General features: G+C 41.7%; 1 protein-coding gene across 2 annotated transcripts in view; it reads left to right on the top strand.

Moving 5' to 3' along the window:
- Positions 1 to 1,043: 1,043 nt before the first annotated feature.
- LOC126473227 (ribosome biogenesis protein WDR12 homolog) overlaps positions 1,044 to 23,178 on the top strand; it is a 61,098-nt gene continuing 38,963 nt past the window's right edge. For both annotated transcript variants that reach the window (XR_007586421.1, XM_050100142.1), the window contains exons 1-7: positions 1,044 to 1,156; positions 1,255 to 1,340; positions 1,418 to 1,631; positions 7,627 to 7,767; positions 7,846 to 8,021; positions 9,884 to 9,963; positions 17,634 to 17,880. Coding sequence is in view for 1 of the 2 variants with exons in the window: in XM_050100142.1 (XP_049956099.1) it covers positions 1,107 to 1,156; positions 1,255 to 1,340; positions 1,418 to 1,631; positions 7,627 to 7,767; positions 7,846 to 8,021; positions 9,884 to 9,963; positions 17,634 to 17,880 (994 nt within the window). In the remaining variant the exon portion in view is untranslated. The remainder of the gene's footprint in view (positions 1,157 to 1,254; positions 1,341 to 1,417; positions 1,632 to 7,626; positions 7,768 to 7,845; positions 8,022 to 9,883; positions 9,964 to 17,633; positions 17,881 to 23,178) is intronic.

Below are 23,178 nucleotides of genomic sequence, written 5' to 3'. Positions count from 1 at the left end.
GCAGTAATGGCGAATCTTAAATGTATTCTTCTTGTTTTATGTATGTTTCTGCATGTTTGAGTTTTAGTAACACCAACAGTACAGTACTGTCGTCTATATAGATGAAAAGTATGTGAAAGAAGGACCAGGCACTTTTCGTAGGTATGTATAACAGATATATATTTGTGAATGTCATATTGATATGAGGCACTTATTTTGAAAAATATCGAGATATGGTATTATAAGGTCTTGTATTGTAGATATTGTACTGTATTGTATGGAACTGGGGGCCTAGAAACGACGGAGAGGCTTCATCCTTGCTGTAGCCCTCAGTGATTCACAAGCCCACAACAGGCTACAGCAGTCCACTCACCCCACCATCGCCCCACGCCGAACTCAGGGTTATTGTGCGGTTCGCTCTCCCCCTCCCCCCCACCCTCCAGGTATGTCTCACACCAGATGAATCCAACTCCAACAACTCCAATGTTTGTGTGGTAGAATAATTATGGTGTATGCATACGTGTTTTTTTCGTGACATTTCAGCGCCGTCTACAGTGTCATTGTAATGTAATTAATTACAACAGTGATTGAACGATATGAATAAATTCAACAGAAAACGTAACAAAAATATTGTTTACTGTCACTTCTTATCCCGTTACCGAAAAAACGAAAATATAGCGAAACCTGCATTATATACTGTGGCAAAATAGCACAGTACCATTGCTCTTCACATCTGTAAGCCAACATCATTTCCCGGCATCAATTGTTAAGTTCCCTGTACTTCCGAAGCTTATCTCTGTATAGCAGTGAAGTAATAACACTCAAAATATACTAAGCGCTGTAGGGCTAAAATGAGCCGTCCCGAAATCACGTGACTTGATCTGCAGCAGATATTGCGTACAGAATTCTCGTTCTGGACATCTTAATGCTCACGCCATAAATTTTTATCCTCTATGGTTGCACGCTTGCAACCATAGAGTACGTTGCAATCAGAGATCATTGACGGCAACATTAGCTAACAATTTGACTGGGGTATGTTTCTTAGCAAGTGTTTTGAAGTTCGTAGATTATTGAAGTAACTTGCGTTGTGAAACGAAAGTCTTTGGATTGGTTTGTTAGTGGTTTAAATGATGGCTGTGGCGGAGCTGCAAGTGCGGTTGTTTACGAAACAAAGTCAGTAAGTACAGGTGGTTTACAGGAAAAAGCATTTGTGATGTTAATATCAACTAATATTTACCATTGTAAATGCTGCTGACGCAATGACACATTGTGCAGGTATGCAGTTCCAGACACGCCGTTTTCTGTTGCTTCCAATGTAACGTGCGTCGAACTGAACGCATTGGTCAACGAGCTGCTAAGAGGTTTGTAAAATATGCTTAGGATATCCTAGTAATGGCATGAAACAGTAATTAATTTTTCTGTATCTTTCGCGAATTAGAAAACAGGACGTCAGAGTGGCATGATGTAGAGTTCGATTTCTTGCTATCCGGAGAATTCCTTCGTGTTTCACTTCTGGAACATCTTGAAGAAAGAGTTATATCTAGTGAAGGCACAGTTGACATAGAATATGTGGAACGCTTCCCAGCCCCAGAACCGAAGGACTGTCTTCTACACGACGACTGGGTTTCCGCTGTACAAATTAAAAATAAATGGTATGTCATAAACATATAGGTCTAACTTTGTTATGCATAAGCCAGAAATCTCGTCATTCAGATAATAAATTTTAATGTTAATTTCTTTCATTATAAATTATTTGTAATGCCCAGTACATCATATAGGAAGAACCAAAACTCCACAGACAAAATTTCGAAAGTTCTTCAGGGATATTTTCTGAACATTTTGGCAAAAGGATCCCCGGGTGGTTTTTCATAGAGTAATTTCTTACTCATGTTATCCTGAGTCGCACTGGAAATATCTGCACAAAAGTGCATATGTCCATTTTATGCACTGTCTGTCTTGTGCGGAAGGAAAAAAAAAAGTGTTCCGTTCACGCTTGATACTTGCTGTTAACAACAGTAATGTCCACTTTACTCTCAATTTGTATTCTGAGTTCTTTGGTTCCATCTTAAGTTTATTTTCTTGTCATTGTTAGTTGTGCATTAACAGTGTTTAAACTTCCTGTCATCTTAAAACTGCATGCCGGACTTGGGCTCAAATCTAGGATGTTTGCCTTTCACGGGCAAGTGCTCTACTGACTGAACTATCAAACCACAACTTTTACATGTCCTCACTGCTTTACTCATACTAAGTACCTCTTCTCCCACCTTCCAGGAGCACTAGTCTCACAAGTTTTGCAGGAGGATTATGAAATTTGGAAGGTATTAGATGAGGTACTACTGGAGGTAAAGCTTATAAGAAGGGTCATGAGCGTGCTTGGTTAGCCCGCGAAAGGCAAAGATCCCAGGGTCATGTCCAGATTCCATAAAAAGTTTTAATTAGCCAGGAAGTTTCATAGCACCATTTCACTGCAGAAGGAAAAATTTATTCTGGTTGACTGTGTTACTTAATGGTATGAATAGATTTACAGTGAAGAGTTGATGCATGTGCACCATGTGATTAGGTTCACAGAATGCTTTGGAATAGCAGTGTGTGACACAGTGCTGAGCTGTTCGTGCAATGGCTGGAACATCATAGTACTTTCACAAATGAGGCTTGTTTAGTGTTGCAAATTTTGTTGATTGCATATTACAGGTTTTTTCACTGCTGTGAACATATTTCCACTGAAATAAATGTAATTGGGGATAGCAAACCAAGTAACTCCATAATAAGCCATAGGAGACCACAGGTTCTTATACCAAAACATTCTGGAAATATACCTGACTAATCTCTTGAAATTTTGTTGACAGAGTCTGAGATCGTCTTGTGTTTGTCGAAAGAATCCGAATAATATGGATTAAATTTTGATATTTCTAGTAATTTGAAAGGACCTTGTTATTCTAGCAATTGTATAATATTCTGCTGTTCTTAAGTTGGGATGTGAGAACTTACTAAACGGGTCGCCTTTGCTCTAACTTTGTGGCATCTGTGGGGAGAGCCCTCATTCAGCGTAGGTATCATCATGGTAGATATTAGGCATCAGTTACCAGTTGTCCAATCACAAAGAAAGCAGATGTCAACAGGTGTGAAAATTACCAAACTATCGGTTTAAAAGGTCATGGCTGCAAAATACTAACACGAGTTCTGTACAGAAGAATGGAAAACCTGGTAGAAGCTTAACTTGGGGAAGATCAGTTTGGATTCCGTAGAAATGTTGGAACACTGGCAATACTGACCCAACAACTTATCTTAGAAGATAGATTAAGGAAAGGTAAACCTACTTTTCTAGCATTTTTAGACTTAGAGAAAGCTTTTGTCAATGTTGACTGGAATACCCTGGAGTGTATGTAGCCATATATGGAAGTGAACATGGATGATAAATAGTTCAGACAAGAAGAGAATAGAAGCTTTCAAAATGTGGTGCTACTGAAGAATGCTGAAAATTAGATGGGTGGATCATGTAACTAATGAGGTGGTACTGAATAGAACTGAGGAGAAGAGGAAATTGTGGCACAACCTTACTAAAAGAAGGGACCGGTTGGTAGGACACGTTCTGAGGCACCAAGGTATCACCAATTTAGTATTGGAGGGAATCGTGGAGGGTAAAAATCGTAGAGGTACACCAAGAGACAAATACACTAAGCAAATTCAGAAGAATGTAGGTTGAAGTAGTTACTTGGAGTGAAGAAGCTGGCACAGGATAGAGTAGCATGGAGAGCTGCATCAGACCAGTCTCAACTGAAGCCAATAACAACAGCTGGTGGCTGCAAGGTTCTGGCAATCTCTTCAGACAGACCACAATTCATTATAGACCCTAGGAACTTTGTTTTGTTGCCACACTATTTGAGGAACACAAAACCATGTGACCAAGTGACTAGCAGACACTTTCTCCCCTCAATTCCTGGTTTGCACCTGAATGGATGGAGAGTCCTTTCTTTCTACTAAGCCACTGTTCTTTGTGGAGAATATTGGCAGTGTATTTGTGAACTCTCTTCCCTTAGTAAATTGCAAAGTCTGTCTTAATTAAGACAGCGAATCCTATCCAGTCCCAGGCATTAATCTCTTATAAACACCTTGGTGGTGTACCTTTTACCATAACCTCCCTGATAGGTACGTCCAGCTGATTTCTTTTTTCTGTTCAACATGGTGCATGTGCAGACATATTTAACAGCAAAATTATGCATATGCATTTGTACAAGTGTAATTTCGTGGAAATGGAGGCTATATGTAAAGCCCATTGCTTTTCAGCTTTGGTTGGAAAACAGTTTAGGTGCATATTGTCCGTTGACCCGACTGAAAGCCCACATACATTTACAACTGATTGCAGACAAAGAAAACTCTTATGGAGTGTCATTTCTAAAGATTATAATAAAAATTTGATATGTAATGCTCTGGGCATCAAGTGTTAGATAAAAATTCTCTGATCATATTACTGTAAGTTTCAGGGAACAGAGAATATGAAGCTAGAATTTTACAAGAATTGTATATGGAAACTGTGGGCGAAGATTCATGCTATGACAACTCAATAGCACAACAGCTGAGGAGCCTGAAATTTGCACAGAAGAAATGATGGGGATGTGTAGCTCCTCAAAGAAAACACTAGAAGTATGAAGGAAGGACACTGATGATGCAAAAGATATGAAACTGGAAAACAACCTCCATTCTCTTTCATGATTAAAAGTTGTATAAACAACTGTGTTTATAAAATAAAATACAAGTGATATATTGAAAGTCAATTGGCCTTCACGTAACGACTAAGAACCCCCCTTAAGCATTTCGTAGTTTCAAGATTAATCACTGAAATGCTTTCATTTTGAAATATGAATTAAATAGTTAGAACTGATACCAGCATATAAATTACAGTCAGTAGCTAACGATATGTTATTATCAGTCTTGCTGCTGCAGTTTCCATGGCAGAAAATCTAAAATCTCACTGTGACCCCCTCCTAAAATTTGCAAGCAAAACATTGTCTATATTTCTCATACCTCTGTTATTTAGATACTTCTTTACCTACAATTGCTTTTGCGTTTCCTTTTTCTGTCACCTTTTCATTACAATAAACACAGCACAAGCGAAAAAGAGAATCTGTAGCAGACAGCTTGTGCAACGAGGCAGCATGTAGACACGAGAACACTCGTGCATGTATGCATTCTTTCTGCAAATTTTTGTGTGTGCTATTTCATTCCTTTTATTCCTGTGCATCTGTGATTGCATACATAGAAAGACATACTTTAAGAACCTCAACATGGTCATATTATTTTATTACCATTGGTTGAACTGCTGTTCCCTTTCCAGCTGGAAGGCAATTTTAACTCAGTAAATGTCTTTGCCCTTATTTGGGTTAGTGGGAATCAGGTGCTGGTGAGATTTCTAATGGCACAGATAAGCCCTGGAGGAGCCCTTGTCAGCTCTCTAACCTGCATACCAGACCAACTCAAATACTTTTACCTCCATTAATTACTTCTCAGCTGTAGCATCAGTATTGATTTTAATCCCTCAGTTCTTTAACGTTTTGATAAAATTTCTGGCAGCCATCAATAACTCCATGTGATCACAGGGCTGATGATGTTGCTGTTTGGTCTCTTAAACCCCCTGCTGCCACCTTTTTCAGCCTACCAACTGATGAATGATTTGTTACAGCTTTCCAAGGTAGCCAATCCTGTCCAAGCCTCTTCTTCTCTGCACAACTATTGCAACATGCACCCACTTGAAACCTATCTACTGTTGTCAATTTTTGTCACTTCATAACCAGATTTACTGTTTCTTTATGCTTCTGGGTGTCTTCTATTCTTTGTCATGTTGTGCCGTAATGCTCTCTTTTTTTCCCCGTTTCCACGTAGTACCACTTCATCATTTATTTGATCTATTCCTCTAACCTTCTGTAACATCACATTTCAAAAGCTTCTCTTGCCTGTATTGTGTATTGTCCATTTCACCTTGTTGTAAGGCTACAGTTGGGATAAATACTTCCACACAAGACTTCCTGACAGTTAAATTTATATTAGTTGTTAATAAATCTCTATTTTTAGAAACACATTAATTACTAATATTCCCAGTGTGCATTTTACATACTTTCTGCCTTGTCTGTCATCAGTTATTTTGTTGCCCAAATAACAAAGTTGTTCTATATTTTTTGGTGTGTCATTTCCTGATCGGTCTCCCTCAGCATTGCCTGATTTAATTTGACTACATTCCGTTACCCTTGTTTTATTTTTGTTGATGTTCATTGTATAACCTTTCCTCAAGGCACTAACCATTCTGTTTGCATTCTCATCCAAGTTCTTTGGCACCTCGGACAGAACTACAATGTCATTGGCAATCGTTAAAGATTTAATTTCATCTTCATGAGCTTAAATCCCCCTTCCAAATTTCTCTTTGGTTTTTCTTTAGTGCTAGTACAATCTAAGTATTGAATAATGTGGGAGATGTGCTACAACCAAACCTCACTCCCTTCTCAACTACTGCATCTCTTTCATGTCCTTTGCCTTTTACAACTGCAGCCTGGTTTCTGTAAAAGTTGCAGCTAATGTTGTGCTCCACATATTTTGTTCCTGCTTCCTTCAGAATTCAAAGAGTTTTGCCTTTCTTCTTTCTTCAGTCTTTCCTGTAAGATAGCTCATAGGGTCAGTATTGCCTCCCAGGTTCCTTCAATTCTCCAGAACACCAAATGACCTTTTACGATGTTGGCTTCTACCAGTCTTACCATATTTCTATAAAAATTTGTATCACTTTTCAAGCTTTCAGTACTGCCTTCCTTCAAATTGGGATTATTATAATTCACCTATATCTTGCATAACAGCTAGAATAAGTTTTGTCTTGTGTATCTCTTCAAAGGATCTCAATAATTTTGAGGGAATGTTGTCTATTCCAGATGCCTTGTTTTGGCTTGGGACTTTCCATCTGCCAGATTTGTCATTAACTTGTAATGAGGAAGATAAGATGATCCATAACCAAACCTTGCAGAGTACTACCTTAGCATTTTCTCACTGTGCAAATCACCTGATTAGTGAATTATCCATGCAGTGTGGCGCAGTGGTTGACATGTGACTCACATTTGTTAGGATTGCTGTTCAGACCCCTGTCCACCTATTCAGCTTTAAATTTCCTAAATAATTTAGGAACTATTGCCAATATCTATTTCCCAATCTGAGCTTGTGCTCAGTCCCTGTTGACTTAGTGGCCAACACAGTGTTCAGCTCTGTGTGCCCTTCCTTCCTTGTGTCAATTACTTGAACTATTTGATGTAACTTTTTACAATCTTTTTTGCCCAAAGATAAGTAAACTAATTATTTACTGAGTCACAGAATTCACTGAAAAGTAATTTGTCTTCCATAATGATTTCCTTTATTTGTTGGTAGATTAAAATGCCTTAGATCAGTTGCACAAAATCACACTCACACATACATAAACAGTATTATAGTACTATTGCCAGTCCTAATTAGGTTTATGGTGTTAGTTAATTTAGGGCTCAGTGTTTTATGTATAAGAAAAGCTTGTTTGATTTACGTATAAAAGTTGTTTCAGCTGTTCTTTTCACCATTGAAGCACCTCCACCTCACTGTTTCAATGTTTGGATTGCTCAATCATAAAATGTGTCTGCTTTCTGTTAGGATTCTCTCAGGTTGCTATGACAACACTTTGCACATATGGACAAGCAAAGGAAAACACAAATTAACAATACCTGGGCACACAGGACCAGTAAAAGCTCTCTCATGGATTTCACTTGATGACAATCGAGCATCATTTGTCAGGTTAGTATGACAAGACATCAACACATCTTGTGAAATTCTTTACATTCTGTCAGTGCTGGTACTTGATCATTGTTGTAGTGCATCTCAAGATCAGACTGCTATGATATGGGAATGGAATGTCTCAAACAATTCTGTTGAATGTATTCACATTTGTCGCGGACATGAAAGGTCTGTGGAATGCATTGGAGTGAGCCCAAATGCTGTTCTTTTAGCAACTGGAGGTTGGGATGCAATGCTGAAGATTTGGTCAGCTTGTATGTATGAATTTCTATTAACTAACTTAGCTTTGGTTTCATATTATATGTTTATTATATTTAATGTGAAATATTATACTGTTGTGTTTCTTAATTGTTGATATTTGCTGCCATAGAAGTACTGGAGCATGTGTTTGGGGCTGGAGTGTGTCACACAATTTAGATGGCACCATTATTACAAGCAGAGGTTAATAACTGCAGTAAACCCCCACAAATTCAGATTTGTGGTAATTCAGACTGGTTTCTTATTGTGAAGTGGAATGTTGCCATTCTGTAGAGGACATCTGCACTAAGCTCACTTAGTGAAAAATGTTGAATACATCCCTCCCTTTGCATTCACTTCACCATGACCATTAACGAGCAATGTTTGTATCATTGTTTGCCACATGCACGCAACAAGGATTACTTGCTGAAACCCATATGCCAAATCATATTAAATTATATGTGTACTGTGGTCACCTAAAAGTGTATTAGTGAAGTACAGTACAGTAAAATACAATGCGCAAAGTGAGCATTAGGAGACAAAATACAAGTCTGTAAGTTTGGAAGATAAAGGCAGACTTTTTGGTAACATTCAAGTTGGCACTTCTGCCCAGAATAGTTGACAAAATTTGGCATTGCTAAGATACGCAAATACGTGTTTTCTTCAAAGTGACTCACACTTCTTCTCTCTTTACAGGAACACATTAAAAGATTTTTAGGTTGAGAGAAAGTAGTTTGAATAGTGACAACTTGTGATTCGATGTAGAGACGTAGTAATAGTCTTATTGCAAGTATAATAACTATTTAGGTATGGAGAGATAATGAAAAGCTCCAGTTAGTAAAATTTAGCAATTTAGTAACTAATACAGGGGAAGCAAGCACTTTCAGTAAGGAAAAGTGAGTGTACTGCATATGATAGACGTTCTTAATATTTCTTGAAAAGTTAAAGGATATAAGGAAGTGATTATATACAAAGGGTCAAGTATTTTTCTCTATTATTAATACTAATATCTATTTTCAACTACTGAGTCAAAGCAGTAAGCAGTTTCTTATTGTCATGGAATGATGTATTTATTTACGTTATATTCAGGAGCTAATGAAAATAGTAGTATGGTAACACAGCATCCATCAGTGTTCTTGGTGAAAATTTGTGCAAAAATAGGTGTGAGATGTGCTAAATGATAAGTCAAAGTGTGCTGGAGCAGTGTAGTTTCAGACCTGTTACAATGTCATAAAGTAGTAGAGATTGAGCTGTGGTGAGGTATGTTTTACCATAACCACATTTCCTTTCTTGTTTTTGAGAGAGGTTTAACTGGGAAATTAACATGCTGTGATAAAAATCTGAGTTTCAGATAGGCTTACATAATCCAGAAGGCAGTGTTGCTTGATCTAGTCATTTTTTAACAAACCTTTCCGTGAAGTATTTTTTGCTGTTTTACTGTAATCTTCTGACGTTTCCTTCAAGCTGGGTTGTTTAATTGCTCATTATGAAAAAGTAGGCCCATTTAAGTTGTCATATACTGATGCAGCAACTAAATTATTGTGTCTTGTGTATTATTAGTGAGATGTGAATTTCTAATAGTGTTCTGATAATAAAATTAGGGTTTTGGTACAAACGGGAAGTAGGTGGTGAGGGGGTCATCCAGCAGTGCTGAGTTCCACATTTTATGGTGCATACTTTCAATATTTTTATTCCCTCTGAAAATTAAAATGTCCTTACTAGAAACACTATTGCAATAAATAGAATAAATAAATGTGGTTTACTGTGCTCCAACATTACTGTGATCAATATTTTTCATTTTGTAAGCATTGAATGATTTTAAGTATCATTACTAAGAACAATATTTGTTTTAGTGTGTTTGTAATATTTCTGTTTGAAGCACTGGAGGAGCAAACACATACAGATGGTGTTTCATCCACTAAGAGGTTTAAAGGAGAACATGGAAAATCACAAATTAGGGTATGTGTATTCAGCTATAATAGTGAAGCAATAAAACAATCTCTCTCTCTCTCTCTCTCTCTCTCTCTCTCTCTCTCTCTCTCTCTCTCTCTCTCTCTCACACACACGCACACACACACACACACACACACACACACACACACACACACACACACACACACACTCCTCCCCTCCCTCCCACTTTTCCTACCCCTCTCCTGCATGTTCATCTCCACTTTCTCTCCCACCCCTCCCTGTTCCTGTATCTCTATTCACTCTATCCTCTGTATTCCGTTCGTCTTGTTGTGAGACTTTGGAGTCACCCGTTTAAAAAGATCTGCCTATTTCCTGCCATCCACTCATGGCTTCCATTGTTTAGCTGCCAATGCCTATATTATGCATATCTCTCATCACTGTGCAGTCTATTCCCATCCAAATCTATTCATTGATGGCCAGTACTTCAACATTGTGGACTCTGGTCGTTTTTTGCAATGGGTCTTTGATGCTAGCTCAGTTGATGTGGCTACCCCACCTTAGTCAACTAAAATGGACATGTTGGTGCACCTCAATACTCTTTGATGCCTCAACAATGCAATCTGTGGTGCGGACCGCTCTACTCTGATACGGCTGTACGCAGCATTTATGTAATTCCATCTAGATTACGGGAGTCTTGCATAAAGCTGGGCATCATGTTCAATGGTGCAGATGCTGGACCCAATACATGCCCTCTTTCTCCCTCATCCTCGAAGGGTCAGGGTGCACAGAAAGGCTTACGACGTTTGGGTCAAGAGCTGTCCTGAGTGCCATCAGATGTCATTCTTTCCAGTCTGACTTATGAGGAGGATATTGTGGAGTTAGACACCTCATATCCAGGCAGCCCCTCCACTCCCTGTTGCTCTTAAAGTGCTTCACCTCCCCTGTTCAAAGGTAGGGGGTAAATTAAAACTGCACCAATGGCATGGCTTCCATACTACAGTGGAACATGAATGGGTTCAGGACTCATGTGGAGGCAAATGATACTACTTGGAGACACTGTAGTCTCGCACAACTGCATCAATGGGACTTTCGTGGCCACTTCCCCATCTTCATACAGTCTTTCCTGTCTAAGTAGTTTTTTAGGATGGGAGTTGGTGACACGCTGTATGATCAGTTTGAGCGGGAGAATGGTGTTCCTCAGGGCAGTGTTTCAAGTGTTACCCTTTTTGCCAGAGCCATCAACAGTATCACAGCTGTGGTAAGTAGTCATGTACAGTGTTCCTTATTTGTAGATGATTTTGCAGTTTTCTGTTCCCCTTCAGTGTTGCAACGGCGAGCTGTTAGTTGCGACTTACATGGCGGGGGTTAGAGGAGTGGGCTGCAAAGATGGGTTGTCAGTTTTAACCCTGAAGGCACTGAACATTATCAAGTGCATTAGCCACAGGTCTTGGGGAGTGGACAGGGCACATCTCCTTCAGTTTTATTGGTCTTTCGTGTGTTCACGGCTGGACTACAGTTGCACGGTGTATGGGTCAGCAAGGCCCTCTTACATGTGGCTCATTGTCGCGGTCCATCATGGGAGGATTTGGCTAGCCACATGTGCTTATCGGACCAGTCCCATACCTAGCATCTGTGCTGAGGTGGGGGAACCGCCACTTACCATCTGGCGCCAGTTTCTCATGGCGTGTCAGGCATGTAAGTTCCTTGCAGCTCCAACGTCAACTGCTCATCCACCTCTGGGATGCCTTTCTTCCAACCATACACGAGCCATGATGCCATTTGGGATCCGCGTGCAGCGTGTGCTGGAGTCACTCGGTGTGGAGACAGTACAAACCCAAATCCAGAGTTTTAACTGCCAGCTGCCCTGGTTACTGGAGAGGCCCTGTGTGATTTTAGATTTGGTGTGGTGTAGGAGAGATAGCACTCTTGCTTTCATTTGTAATGCAATGTTCTCTGATATTTTATCTGAGTACCACGACCATGTAACTGTTTTAGCAGATGGGTCTAGGCAGGGGAACGCTATTGGTTGTTCTGTCATTTTGCCAGATCGTGTCCTCCAGGTCAGACTGCCTCCAGAATTAACCATCTTTGATGCAGAATTATATGCAATCTTGCGAGCACTGGAGAAGAGGAGACATTTTCCCTGTGTTAGATTTCTCATCTGCTTCGATTCTCCGAGCGCCGTTTACTCTTTCCAATGTTCGTAGCCAGCAGATAGAATAATCCAGAGAGTAATCCAGAATGTCCTCCTACAACTACAACTGGAGTAGTAGGTGTCTTTCTGCTGGGTACCTGAGCACATTGGAATTGCAGGGAATGAAAGGGTGGATCAAGCAGCCAAGGAGGCATTTCATGATCCTCTGGTATTTCAGTATGCTATCCCACTGCATGTTATCACCTCATTGTTGAGGTACAAAGTCATGTGTCAATGGGAAGATGAGTGGCTGGCAGTGACCAATAACAAGCTCCATGCCATTAAGCCCATAACTCTGCCATGGAGTCCTTCCTTCCAGCCATGTCGGCGGTACGAGGTCCTTCTTTACTCGTCTTCTCATAGGCCACAGCCCCATTACACATGGATTCTTACTCTGATGAGAGGACCCTTCAATGTGTGGTGCTTGTGGTGTGCAGATCACGGTGCGCCCCATTTTATTGGACTGCATTTTATTTGCCAGCCAGCAGACTGTGGTGGATTTGCCAGTGGATCTGCCGTCTATTTTATGTAATGATCAAACTGATGTGGTTAGGGTCTTCGTTTTGTGAATTGTCCAGCATTTTTAAGAAGATTTTAAGGAGATGTTCTTAATGTGTCAAAGGGTGGCTAGCTCACCCTAGTTTTTTGTAAGTGGTCCGCCAGTCACATTTCCCTGTGCTTTTCTTTTAGTTCTTCTGTGGTTTGTTATCTCTGTGTTTTAATTTCTTGATTAGCTCTCTTCCCTTCTAATTGATTTTAGTGCATGTGAGAGTGCTTGTGATACAGAGTGACTGTGTGGTCATTTCAAGTGCATGCTGTACAACACTTTTATCTTCACATTCGTTTGTTTTTATAAGTAAAAGGGCACTGATGACCATGCTGTTGGGCGCCCATCATCTCCACACACACACACACACACACACACACACACACACACACAACTTGGTGTTCTTCCTCTGTTTGTGTGTGCTGCTCTCACATGTCCTTGTTGCTAGTCTTTTATGGTTATTGTTGGGTTAGGTGCTTCTTGTAATTGGGGAGGGGGCGGGGGGTTTATGTCAGCCATCACACTTTCTGCCTTTGGAGGCCTCCAGGTGCTGTCTGAATGGGGCACCTCGCTTGCCTTTCTTCCTTTCCCCTTTTTCTATTTCCTTATTCCTTTCTCTAGGTTTTGTTGATCTTCGTTAGAGCTTGGGATTTTCTTTCCTTGGGTTTAGTACACTAGGCCATCCTTTGGTGTGTAGTTTCATTTGCTTGCCTGTTCCAGGTAGGAGGGACTGGTGACCTCGTAATTTGGTCCCTTGAATCATTAAAGCAAACAACCAGCCAAATATAACACCAAACATGTGTGATGAGAAGATGTATACTTTTCTGTTAAATAAAGATTTCATTTTCCAAAACAAAAGTTTGTTTCACTCCAGTAATTTCCTGAAAAAAGATGTGTGTTTAAAATGTTGTCCCTCTTTTTTTGCGGTGTATTTACTGTAAACTTTAATCAAAATTTAACTTGCGGTGTTATTCAGTTTCCAGCCTAATCAATGACGCCATTTGACTTTTGTCAAATCAAGTGAAACATCTGGAAACATGCCACAATCAGTCAGGTGTAAAGTATCTCGGAGATCATATTTCAATCTTTAATTTGCTGCACCTCTAAATACAACAGCAAACACAGTTGGCATTACATTCATATCGGCTTCTAATGTTTCAAGGAATTAAAAGTATCATGTCCTGTAATTGCTTGATGTTATGGAACTTATGCAAGATTACACGTAGAATGGGCTGGCCGGTGTGGCCGTGCGGTTCTAGGCACTTCAGTCTGGAACCGCGTGACCTGTGCGGTCGCAGGTTCGAATCCTGCCTCGGGCATGGATGTGTGTGATGTCCTTAGGTTAGTTTGGTTTAAGTAGTTCTAAGTTCTAGGGGACTGATGACCACATATGTTAAGTCCCATAGTGCTCAGAGCCATTTTTTACACTTTAAATAGTCTGTATTTGATCCAGATTAATGCTGATTCGAATTCACACCAAAGTTATTGTGCACCCTTATGTATCAGTTGCTTTGCCAACTCTTTCATTCATGGGCAAAGGAAAGTCAAATAAGAAAACAATGAGTAATTTGCATCCTTTAGGCCAGTGATGCCCACCCTTTTTACCCCTGACTGAAATCAGATACCAGCTTATAAACACTCCACCACCCTGCTCTACCATCACCAACATTAGTTCCTAATTAAACTTTAATATGAAAAGAAATGTTTTTAAAACTTTTTTAACTTTCAAAAGATAAATGTTTGATTGGGTTGGTGTTTAATTAAACCAAGAACTAATTATTCAATGGCACAATTGCTTACTCTATATTTCTAACAACCTTTTTTTATATTTGATTTGTTGTCAGTCAAGGCACATCATAAGTTGTGTTCAAAGTCCGTTTAGTTCCTTATTTTCGTTTTCATCGTTATCGTAGTCGATAACCTATATTCACATCTGTAAATCTGGGATGCCACATTTCTTTCCAATGTGCTGTGTTATAGTAGAGTGTGTGTTTTAGAAAAGCAGTTCCTGGTGGATTGTGAATGCTACCTAAAATTCCTTCTGAGAAAAGAAAACTATTGATAGTGATGGTAGACACTTGCTGCAAAATGTACTTCATCTGCACCACTTCTGTCCTCAGTGATAATTGTTTCACACACACACACACACACACACACACACACACACACACACACACACACACCAAGCACCTCCCCCCCCCCCCCCCCCCTTAAAATCGACAAATTTAAAATGCATGCACTACACTAACTCTTTATAAAATCACTTGATTGCTGGATTCCTTACTCCTGAATGGGCCAAAATTCCGAATGGATGGGTAAGAACTCTTCCCAGGCCGCTGGACCAAAGTAAGCCAAATTTGACACAAAAACTCCATGCCCTGAGACGATCAACATAAAGACTGTTTCAATGAAATAGCTCTTGCTGTGTAGGCTACCCTGCATGACAGGTGAATAGTGTGGGAACAGTATTCACCTGCTTTGCAGAGCAACCTACACATCAGGGGCAAGAAACTGTTTTCAATTCCACGGCAGGTATGTTGACCAGTGTGTTGTATTGAAGTAGTATTGGGCTGCTTTGCATGGCAGCCTACACGCTGTCGGATAGTGTTTCCAAGCCCTTGGCATGCAAGCTGTACTTAACAAGAGGCGTGTTCTGAGAGTGATGGCAGCCTACTTTACCAACCTCTCTTGCTGGGGCTACACTTGTGGAAGGGCATGCCTTGGGGGCAGGTTGAGAGGGGGGAGGAGGGTTTGGTTAGGGGGAGAGGACTGGGAGGGTAGGGGTAGTGAGGGAGAGGGCAGGATGATATGTAAAAATGAAGAGGGAGGGGGAGGAGGTGATGGAAAGAGAGGGGGGGTTGAGGATTAGATGAGCAAATTAAGAGGAAGACAAGATGGACAGAAAGAGGGGAGGGCATGAATGGGGAGAGATGGGAGAATGAGATTGACAGATAGGGAGGCAATGGCCGCAGAGAGGGAGAGGGGAGGAGCAAGAAGAGATGTGCACATTATATGTTATATACATTGTTGTTATTGTGGTCTTCAGTCCCGAGACCGGTTTGATGCAGCTCTCCATGCTACTCTATCCTGTGCAAGCTTCTTCATCTCCCAGTACCTACTGCAGCCTACATCCTTCTGAATATGCTTAGTGTATACATCTCTTGGTCTCCCTCTACGATTTTTACCCTCCACGCTGCCCTCCAATACTAAATTGGTGATCTCCCGATGTCTCAGAACATGTCGTACCAACCGATCCCTTCTTCTAGTCAAGTTGTGCCACAAGCTCCTCTTCTCCCCAATTCTGTTCAACACCTCCTCATTAGTTATGTGATCTACCTATCTAATCTTCAGCATTCTTCTGTAGCACCACATTTCAAAAGCTTCTATTCTCCTGCCTAAGCTATTTATCGTCCACATTTCACTTCCATACATGGCTACACTCCATACAAATACTTTCAGAAACGACTTCCTGACATTTAAATTTATACTCAATGTTAACAAATTTTTCTTCTTCAGAAACGCTTTCCTTGCCATTGCCAGTCTACATTTTATATCTTCTCTACTTCGACCATCATCAGTTATTTTGCTCCCCAAATAGCAAAACACCTTTACTTCTTTAAGTGTATCATTTCCTAATCTAATTCCCTCAGCATCACCCGACTTAATTCAACTACATTCCATTATCCTCGTTTTGCTTTTGTTGATGTTCATCTTATACCCTCCTTTCAAGACACTGTCCATTCCATTCAACTGCTCTTCCAAGTCCTTTGCTGTCTCTGACAGAATTACAATGCCATCGGCGAACCTCAAAGTTTTTATTTCTTCTCCATGGATTTTAATACCTACTCCAAACTTTTCTTTTATTTCCTTTATTGCTTGCTCAATATACAGATTGAATAACATCAAGGATAGGCTACAATCCTGTCTCACTCTCTTCCCAACCACTGCTTCCCTTTCATGCCCCTCGACTGTTATAACTGGCATCTGCTTTCTGTACAAATTGTAAATAGCCTTTCACTCCCTGTATTTTACCCCTGCCCAGAATTTGAAAGAGAGTATTCCAGTCAACATTGTCAAAAGTTTTCTCTAAGTCTACAAATGCTAGAAATGTAGATTTGCCTTTCCTTAATCTTTCTTCTAAGATAAGTCGTAGGGTCAGTATTGCCTCACGTGTTCCAACATTTCTACGGAATCCAAACTGATCTTCCCCGAGGTCGCCTTCTATCAGTTTTTACATTCGTCTGTAAAGAATTCGCGTTAGTATTTTTCAGCCGTGACTTATTAAACTGTCATAGCTATATAGTACACAGTACGAAGTACATGTGTAGGGGCATGGATATATTAACATTATTGTTCATATGTTTGTTGCACTAACTGTAACGTCCACTGCATCATGTCATGCATTAATGATATTATTTTAAGGAGTAATTATTGGGCATTTGTAAGGCTTCAGTTTTAATTAAGAACTGAGTTCCAACAAATCTCTAAATTCAGCCCTATTGTGTTATGGTTTTTCTGCCATCTCTATCATGCCACTACAGTTAAAACTGGTCAAACTTCAACTATTGTTAGTAATGAATGTAGTTTGAAAACACTCCCACCCCAGTAAAGATTTGTAGAGGCCATTAAAAATTGATAGGTTCCTTAGTATTTTGTTCATATTATGTATTTTTTTACTGAAGTGGGTTTGTGTTAGCACTGTATTTCACTGTTGCACATTTTTAGTCCATACTAACTGCAACCACTCAGATAAAAACTTCATTTTGTAACCATTCATCCATCTTACCCAGATATGTGCTGTACGTCATTTCATAGGAAGTAACCACCTCCGCTAATTGTAAGACCATATGGAGATGTTCTGACCCGCATATTCTTTCCCTTAGAAGTTTTTACTGTATGTATATAGAAAATATGTATTTTTCTATGGCAGTTTATTTTGAAAAATGTTTCATTGTACTGTTGATTCACTTTCAGACTCCTGTACTTACTTTAAAAGGCCATAAAGAGTGCATTTCTTCTGCCTTGTGGATTGACTCCAGTGAAATATGCACTTCCTCTTGGGATCACACATTAAGAACATGGGATGCTGAACTTGGTGGCATTAAAACTGAACTTGTTGGGAACAAGCCATTTTTTGATGCTGATTGGTCCCCATTGAACAGAACACTTGTAACAGCCTCAGCTGACAGGCATGTGCGTTTATATGACCTGAGGTCAAAAGGTGAGCATTGAACAATCTCAAACTATTATTTCATGAATGTTGATACAACTCAAAATGTTAAGTTATTTTTGTTTGTACCAACTTAGTGTGATATTAATACTTTAAAAGAATTTTGTCTCTTAACAAGTTTTTTAGGTAGATATCAAAAGTGATCTGTGGGCAAGGGGCAAAAAAGAAAAACTTACGTTAAACGGATACCAGTCACATTATATATTTATTTTATCAACAAAGTAGGTAAAGGTAGAGTGCTGCTTACCATAAAAAATATATGTTACGTTGCAGACAGGCACAATGAAAGACACGTACACAAAGCTTTCAGTCACAGCCTTCATGAGCAAAAAATACACACACACACACACACACACACACTCACACTCTTTGGTGAGTTTGTGCTTGGCTACCACGGGCCCCCAGCCTTTGCAGCACCTCTTCCTTTCCGTGCTGCTTGTCTCTCCTCGTCCTCCTCCTCCTCCTCCTCCTATTCTTATTCTTTTTCCCCTCCCTTGGAGAATATGTCTTGTATATTTTTGGAAGTGGATGTTGCAGTTTCAGTAGCCCAATATCAGAACAGTCCCTCATGTTTTTCTATCTGTCTTCATCTCCAACTCCTCCTGTACCTCTGCTTCAGGGTTTTGAAGTTTCTTCTTTTTACCTTTGTGCTTGTGAATGCTGGTTCATGCGTTTGACATGTAATAGGTGACTGGGTAACACACAATTCCCAGCCTAAGGTGGACCGGTACGCCTCAGACAAACCCCCTGGTACAGTCCAGGCCCAGGGAGGGTTAATTGCCTGAGCAGTCACCTACCCAATTGCTGATTGTCCCACTGTCAGGAGTTCTGGAGGTATGACCTGAGTTGTGAACGACCACCTAAGATGGGTGAACCCCCACTCCCGTCTGAGAGTGGAGGTCCCAGTTGTGAGTTGGAAGTTGGAAGAAACGAAACATGCCATTGGAGATTCTGGCAATCTTCATGCAGAGTGTTGGATACAATACCGTCTATGCTATTTACTGTTTTCCAGTCATCAGGATTACGTATTATTGTGGCGATGTCATTGCCGTTGTGTGTGACATGTTTTGGTGTCCCAGTTTCTCTGCATACGCATACTTCATTGTTAGTTAGTCCCAATCTGTCCCTCTTAAACCAGTAAAGTGCAGCTTTATAATGTATTGTTATGTCTATAGAGCAGGTCCCCATCACAACGCAATGTGCCTCTAATGTTGTGGTGTTGAAGGCTCCACTCATTCTCAGGAGTACACTACGTTGACCTCATCTTGCAATTGTCTTGTTAGTCTGTATGTTCAGTCTGTGAGCTCAAGCATGTGCGGCGAAGCATGCGATGGATTCAAATATTCTATGTGGTAGGTCCTTATTATCTTAATAGGTAATTTGTACTGAGTTTTTTTTAGTCTTGCTAGTTTGTGCATAATTTTGAAGACTTTGTCAGTTTTCAATTTTATATGATGGTTGAAAGTCTGTTTTTCATCTAGATGCAGTCCGAGATAATGTGTGGCTTGCTTCCTCTGTATGCTTGTATTGTCTAATTGGATTCCTCTGTCGTGTCCCTCTGAGCAGTAAATATACAGTTTTGTTGGGAGCTACTTTTAATTTATTTTCTTTGCACCAGCTGTTAATTTTCTGAAGCAGTTGCATACCTTTTGTCTCTAGTGCTGCTCTCGAGTTGGCTGACACCACTACGAGCAGGTCATCTGCGTAAGCCACCACACTCTTACCCTATTGTCACTGTCCAGGGCGTTCAGCAAGGGCTCGATTGCGATATCCCAGAATATTGTTCCGCAGATCGAGTCCTGTGGACATCCCTTTGTTATTCTCTTGACAACCTTCCATGTACCAGCCCTCCACTCTGCCACTCTGCCTCTGCAGTAGTCGAGGAGGCTATTGTAGAGGGAAGCTGATAGCCTCATTTCCCTTAACCTGGCGAAAATGGACTGCCACCACAAATTGTCAAAAGCCTTAGCTATGTTGATTAGAATGGTGGCTGCGTATTTGTCACTGATGCTATTTGTAATTGCCAGTGCTTGGTCAACAGCGTCTTCTATTGATCTACCTTCCCTGAAGCCGAATTGATTGGGTGTTAGGCCGAGGAGGTGTCTGTGTGATTGTAAATGGTCACACGGGAGCCTTTCCTATACCTTGCCGAGAGTGTTCAAGAGACAGATCGGTTGGTACGTTTTGGGTTCTGTTGGCTCTTTGTCGTGTGATTTCCTGATTATTACTACATTAGCAGTTTTCCAGAGGTTTGGAATTAGGCCTGTTAGTAGTGCCTCATAGAACATGTTAGTAAGAAAAGGTGTGATTTGTGTTACTGTTTGTTTTTAATGTTTCTGAAAGTATTTTGTCTGGGCCGGATGCTTTTCAGTTTTTAAGCCTTCTGATTGCCGTAGCAACTTCTTGCGTGAATTGCACGGTTACACTGTCACTGATGTATGGTTGCCTCATGCTCTCTCTTAGGTCAGCATGGTGTCGCTCGTCTTGTGTGGGGTCGTCATCTGGGAGGAGCCTGTTCAGAAGATATTCTGCTGTGCTTCTCCATCCTCTGGTCATTGTGCCATCAGCTTGTTTTAGTGTTAACAGAACTGTTCTTGTCTTAACTCATTCTGTTTCTATCTTGAATGGTTGGCCCCCAGATGTCGTTTTGTAGCTGGGTTTTTACAAAATTGGTCCAGTAGTCTTGCCTTGTCGTCTTCAGTTGTTTTTGATATTTGTTTAGCATCACGATACAGATCAAGTCGTATCTGTCTTTCAGGAGCTGTCTTTGCTTGTTATTAGTACTTTCTTTTGTCCTGTGAATCCTTCCTTAGTCTTGTTCTGTTGACCACAGTTGTTTCTGTCCCCATCCAGTTTATGCCTGTGGTATAGCTACTCCCTGTGCTCTTTGTAGGACCTCTGTCAGTATATGCAGTTTTGTAATCTATACTACGTTGAACAGTGGGTAATGATGACACCTCAACAATATCTCGAACTGTGGAAAAGCCGCTTATGACGCTGGGACTGACTGCCTGTCTCGAGTGATCTGCATCAACTGCTCTGGGGAACCACCCAGTCTGGAGCCGAGACTGCCCTCTTCTTGCTGAAGAATGCAAAATACAGGAGATACATGACCAAGCAGATCCCCTATGCCGAAACCAAAAAAGAATATAAGGTGACGAAACCCTCTGTCTTTGTCACCTGATTTTCTTCCATGGTGCAGAAATCTATTCCTAAGGCAAACACTTAGACATAGACGATGCCTAGTGTGCCTGTATCCACCACAAGCACCTGTACTTACGTGTGTACACATCAAGGGAAAAAGAGTAAGGACAGAGCAATCCAGCCAGCTTCACAATGAAATACCAACAACAGTTCCACACTGAGCATACAGAAGGTAAAAGAAAAGGAGAGTGCCTCTTAGCGTCCACTTTCCCCTCATCCTCAAAGGGACATCCCCCTGCGGGTTCGGGGGTAAGAATAGGCCCGCGGTATTCCTGCCTGTCGTAAGAGGCGACTAAAAGGAGTCTCCAACGTTTCGGCCTTCTGTGATGGTCCCCTCTCGGGTTTGACCTCCATCTATCTAAATTATTCCGAAGAGCGAGCCAATTGGGGAAGGGCACCTTACATGGTGCACTGTATCCTTCGTGCAATTAGACCTATAGCCGTCTTTCTCGTCGTTGCAATGGTGTCCCGCTCGTTTTCGATCTCTTGGGCGATTACCACGCTGCACTCTGCAGTGTTTCTTTTAACTGTGACGACGACGTTGGCCATTTTTGCACCTCAGATCCAGCATGGTAGCCAGTCCGTTGTGGTGGGGTCGCCATGTACCCTCTTGGTTGTAGCCCCCTGACAACACAGGGATCGCTCTACTGATGCCTGCGCCGTTCACTCCCCACGTATGCCAAGGAGTAGATGCCCATCTCCCTGGGGCATCAGGACTCCCGGCAATGGCCATCCTGCCAGGTGGCCTTTGCTGTGGCTGGGTGGCGCCCGTGGGGAGGGCCCTTGGTCGGAGTAGGTGGCATCAGGGCGGATGACCCGCAATGAAGCGTGGTACATCATCTATCGCTGGTGGGCCTCCACCAGCAGTCTCTAAGCGATCGAGGTCTAACCTCAACGTGAAGAAATTGGATCAGAGATCGTTTCCCTCCCTAGCTACTCCATGGGAGGAACGACTTGCTCAAGAAGGCAGTGGAGAATATTCACCCCGGTACCTCGTGTGTACGCGGGTTGATGGAGAATCTTTCATGTCGACCAAGCCCCAGTTTTTTGTGGAGCATATAGAGGACATGTTCGGGGAGGTGGAGGGCCTGTCCAAGATGCGCTCTGGTTCTGTGCTCATCAAAACGGCATCCTCTGCCCAGTCACGGAGGTTGCTCAATTGTGACAAGTTGGGGGATGTTTCCGTTAACATCACGCCGCATAAGAGTCTCAACATGGTCCAGGGTATTATATTCCACAGGGATCTTCTTCTGCAGTCCGACGATGAATTACGCGCCAACCTCGAACGACGAGGTGTTCACTTCGTCCGGCGCGTCCATCGGGGTCCGAGGGATAATCAGGTAGCCACCGGTGCCTTCATCTTGGCCTTTGAGGGTGATGTCTTACCCGAAAAGGTTAAGGTGATGGTTTACCGTTGTGATGTGAAACCATATATCCCTCCTCCGATGCGGTGTTTTAAATGCTGGAAGTTCGGGCACATGTCATCTCGCTGTACTTCCAGCATCACGTGTCGGGATTGCGGACGTCCTTCGCATCCTGATACTCCATGTGCTCCGCCTCCCATTTGTGTTAACTGTGGAGAACACCATTCCCCCTGCTCACCGGACTGTCGGATCTTCCAGAAGGAAAGGAAGATAATGGAATATAAGACCCTGGACCGCCTGACCTACACCGAGGCAAGGCGGAAATATGAGCGGCTACATCCCGTGCCCATGATATCCACCTATGCCGCTGCTGCACAAGCAGTCCGATCCTCTCCCGTGTCGTCACGTACTGCTGCCTCTCAGCTATGTCTCAATGCACCGGCCCCCTTGGTTGTGGGGGGCACTTCGCCCACTGTTGCTCCATCTACTCCAGGAGCAACACCACCCCAACCATCGGGGACATTCGTCCCCCCTTCCCAGCCGGAGAAGCGTAGGGCTTCTTCGGCCACTCCAGCCAGGAAGGGGTCCCTTGGGGCCCTCCCTTCCCAGGCTTTGCCCAGTGTCAAAACGGACCCACGAAAAGTTTTGAAACAACAACCGGTCGCTGGTCATAGGGCTTCACGGTCGTCGTCCGTCCCTGAGACTGACCCAGTGGGGCCCT

This window comes from Schistocerca serialis, chromosome 4 (genome assembly GCF_023864345.2).
Source record: "Schistocerca serialis cubense isolate TAMUIC-IGC-003099 chromosome 4, iqSchSeri2.2, whole genome shotgun sequence".
NCBI lineage: Eukaryota > Metazoa > Arthropoda > Insecta > Orthoptera > Acrididae > Schistocerca > Schistocerca serialis.
This window is presented reverse-complemented; position numbering and strand designations above follow the sequence as displayed.